This window comes from Salminus brasiliensis, chromosome 9 (genome assembly GCF_030463535.1).
Source record: "Salminus brasiliensis chromosome 9, fSalBra1.hap2, whole genome shotgun sequence".
Lineage (NCBI taxonomy): Eukaryota > Metazoa > Chordata > Actinopteri > Characiformes > Bryconidae > Salminus > Salminus brasiliensis.
The window spans coordinates 38,410,447-38,414,024 of NC_132886.1; the positions used below are offsets into that span (position 1 = coordinate 38,410,447).

Here is a 3,578-nt window from a genome sequence, read left to right on the forward strand (position 1 = left end):
ACTTAAAGATGATGGAGGGGGGATGAGCTTGTATCTTCAGGGGCATTCAGAAATGTCAAAGAAATAGTCGTCATCTATGAATTACTTGGAGAACCTTCAGCACATTTGGTGCTGAGGTGCGGGGGAGGCAAGGAGGGTTGTGTGGACGGAGGGCTCTCTTCCATGGAGGTCATATTAGTGCAGGAGTCGCTGCACAGCAGAACAACAGTCAGTTGTAGCAGTTGTAGAGTTTAAAGCCATCGTCATCGGCATGGTGATATGGTGGTAGCATCTCGGAAACGAGCTCATTAACGACTGTTGCTAGGATATTGCTACCCCAGGTGGTTGCTTTGGTATCCCAGGTGGGTGCATGAGTATTGCTGTAGGTGGTCTGTAGGTGGTCATAATATTCTGATATGACTGTCAGCTAGATTTTGGAGGAGCATTGCTGTGAGGCAAGAGCATTAGTGAGGCCAGGATGTTCACCCACCCCACCCAACTCCCCAACTCATCCCAAAAGTAGTGGATGGAGCTCCACCACCACCATTCCAGAGAACATAGTCAATTCTTCCACTGCTCCACAGCTCAATGCTGGGGGGCTTTACACCCCTCTATAGCCCACGCCTGGCTTTAGGCAGCATGGAGCCAATAGGGTCATGATGTTTATGTGCTCCAGAGAGTCCTATTCTATTGGCAGTACTTCTCTACAGGGCCTAGTTAATTAGCCTAGGTTCCTTTTTTCCATTTGATTGTCGGTTATTTGGACATACTAACTGACGAGCTCATGCCATTAGCATGGGTGCTAGGTAACCACATCTGGTGCATTTCCTCCTTCTTCATTCTCATAAGCATCATCTTCATCGTTTTTCTTATCTGCTTAGTCTAGTTCAGGGTCAATGTAGCAATATTGGGCAAGCACAGAAACCCAGGCACACAACCCGTCCACATCCCGACTGGTCTAAAGAGGAATTTGTACTTCTGGGACTTCAAGACCAGTTTTTTTTTAAGGTGGCTAACACGCAGCTAGCATTAGCAGCTAGCATGAAGCTGAAACTCCATCTCACAATACCGTTTCAAACAGTGAAGTTGAAGATCACTACAACATACTGTTACCTAGCTTGTTCAGTTATCCTCGTGATAATGAGCTAAAACCGTGCTACCCATGCTAACGTTAGCTAGCTCCTCATGCTAATGCATTTAGCGAATGCATTTAGAGTCTTGCAACATCGGGACTTTCAGAAGAGACAGGGGCGAAGCTTACCCCCGGGCAGTCGCCAAGACTGAACTGGTGGCGAAGTGGGATGGAAAGAGTGAGGTCTTTTAACACTGGCTGGTGATTGGTTGAAGAAATTGACAGAGTGAAGACATTGCTAGCTAGTTAGCAAGTTCACAACCAGGCATGTAACCACAGAGTAACGTGGCAAATGTGGTAAAATGTATGTATTAATTTACAGAAATGTATTAATGCAGATATTTCAGCCAATGTATTTCTATACTGAGCTGATATTCTGATATTCTATACTGCAGGGCTGACTTCTCATATCTCACTGCAGTAAGTGGATTTTTTAAAAGGTGTAAAGATGTTTGATTATTAATTCAGGCTGACGGTTTAACACCAATTTCACTCTATTCAGCGACCTGGGCATTTATTTTCTGCCGGGATATATCCTAATGACATCCGTCTTCCAAAGCACATGAGCTGGTTTTTCTCTCTTCTGTGGCGTGAGGGAAAAGCTGAAAATCTCAGAGGCCGTGTGGTCTACTGGAAATGAATCACAACCCACTGCCAGAGAAAGCAGCCTCCCACTTCTGCAGCCGCTGCTCTCCATTGGCTGTGGGGAGCGACGTCCCTGAGTGGGCTCTGGCATAAATAGCACCCGGCTGCTGCGACTCAGGCAGAATCACAACTGCTTCACAGCCCACGGCAGCTACAGCGCAGCTGGAGAGATCTTCTTGCAAGAACATGTGCAAAGGACTGGAATCGCTGCCAATCACTTGTCTGGAGAGGTAAGATGGGCTTGATCTTTGATGGCACTGGCTCTCCCTGAGGAGAACTGGTCCAGTGAAACAGATGTCCAATGTTCTTTCTCACCCGACTGACCGTTTTGTCCTCCCCTTTTTCTTCTCTTCAGGGCCAAAGAGCTCAAGGCTCGATTTGGAAGTTTCCTCCTCAAGCAAGAGCTCAACCTCATGGGCCTCTCAAACAAAGCCGACAAGCTGAGGTCGGAAGACGCACTCAAGTGGAGGACGTCCTTTCAGAACCTCCTGGCTCACAAAGGTGAGTGTCCAGTGGGCTCGAGTCTGGAAGCCTTCTGTAGATGTTTAGAGGGGTGAGTGGGTGGGTTACTTAAAGCTGAGATCTAACGACCTCCTGTTCCTTTGTGTGCAGATGGCTTGTGTGCCTTCCGAGCGTTCCTGGTGTCCGAGTACAGTGAAGAAAACATCGCCTTCTATCTCGCCTGCGAGGACTACAGGAACACCAAGTCGTCCACCAAGCTGTGCACCAAGGCCAAGAAAATCTTCGAGGACTTCATTGGCTCTGACGCACCAAGAGAGGTAGGTCCAGAATGCCGTCAAATAGCATAGAGCACACAACACACTCACTAATTCGCACCAACTAAAACTTCCCCTTCTCCGTCACCTCAGGTGAACCTCGACCACGAGACCAGGACCATCACCAAGAAGAACCTGGAGCGGCCCACCATCTCCTGCTTTGAGCTGGCTCAGAGCAAGATCTACACCCTGATGGAGAAAGACTGCTATCCTCGGTTCCTCAAGTCTGCACTCTACCTGGACCTCACCAGACAGCTGACGCCATGAAGGTCAACTCTCACGACCGAGCACAGGACTTTTTTTTTTGCGAGGAGCCTGGACCTGGACCTGAACTTGCACTGAACTGCAGTTGAGGTTGACTTGAGATGAACAGCTGGCTGGACGTCGGCGGTGAAATCAAGCTTCCAGCCTGGTCTAGACCGAAGCTCAGAAGAGTCAAGGCATAACCTGCTGGAGCGCATGTTTGGAGCGTTGGAGGGCGGGAATGTGGAATTATTCCATAGCACTGGAACAAAACTGTCGAGGAACGAAGGAGCTGTTCGAGGAGCAGAAGACCTTTTGCACAAACCCTGTATTTCCCCTTTTTCCACTTCTGTATATTTATTGAAAAACCTTGATATTTATTTATATTTGCTGAAGTAGCAGATTTGATATTTATGACACTGTGATGTATGAAAACCTGTCGGAATAAATTTTGAGCTGTCATTCTAGTAAGTCTAATGGTTTGCTTGCCACCTGTCCACTTTATTGGAAACTCCCACTGACCTCCCACTCTGACGCACTGGCCTCCTACACACTCTTAAAAACAAAGGGTTCTCTATTAAAAAACATTTGGATGCTTGACATGTTGTTTGCCTAATTAAAGGGTTCTTTAAATGAGTGGAAAGTCTTCTTTTGTAGATGGTTCTATATAGAACCTTTAAAAAATGCTTCCATATATCACCAAAAATGGTTCCCATATCAAATCACTGGCACCTTACTGACATAGAATTAAATACCACGTCAAGAGGCCTCAGGAGATCATTCGGAAAGGTGTTCTGATAGGC

At 47.0% G+C, this 3,578-nt stretch overlaps 1 protein-coding gene across 1 annotated transcript; it reads left to right on the top strand.

The window, feature by feature from the left end:
• Nucleotides 1–1,620: 1,620 nt before the first annotated feature.
• Nucleotides 1,621–3,242, top strand: rgs5b (regulator of G protein signaling 5b). The gene is made up of 4 exons (XM_072686986.1): nucleotides 1,621–1,986; nucleotides 2,112–2,257; nucleotides 2,369–2,535; nucleotides 2,626–3,242. The coding sequence occupies exons 1-4, from the start codon at nucleotides 1,943–1,945 to the stop codon at nucleotides 2,797–2,799; spliced, it is 531 nt and encodes a 176-aa protein (XP_072543087.1). The 5' UTR covers nucleotides 1,621–1,942; the 3' UTR covers nucleotides 2,800–3,242.
• Nucleotides 3,243–3,578: the final 336 nt, after the last annotated feature.

Bases quoted from the DNA above. Each gene is read 5' to 3' on its own strand.
- rgs5b (XM_072686986.1), top strand. From the start codon at position 1,943: ATGTGCAAAGGACTGGAATCGCTGCCAATCACTTGTCTGGAGAG. The intron at 1,987-2,111 runs GTAAGATGGGCT...TCTTCTCTTCAG, and splicing joins CCAATCACTTGTCTGGAGAG to GGCCAAAGAGCTCAAGGCTC. The intron at 2,536-2,625 runs GTAGGTCCAGAA...CCGTCACCTCAG, and splicing joins GCTCTGACGCACCAAGAGAG to GTGAACCTCGACCACGAGAC.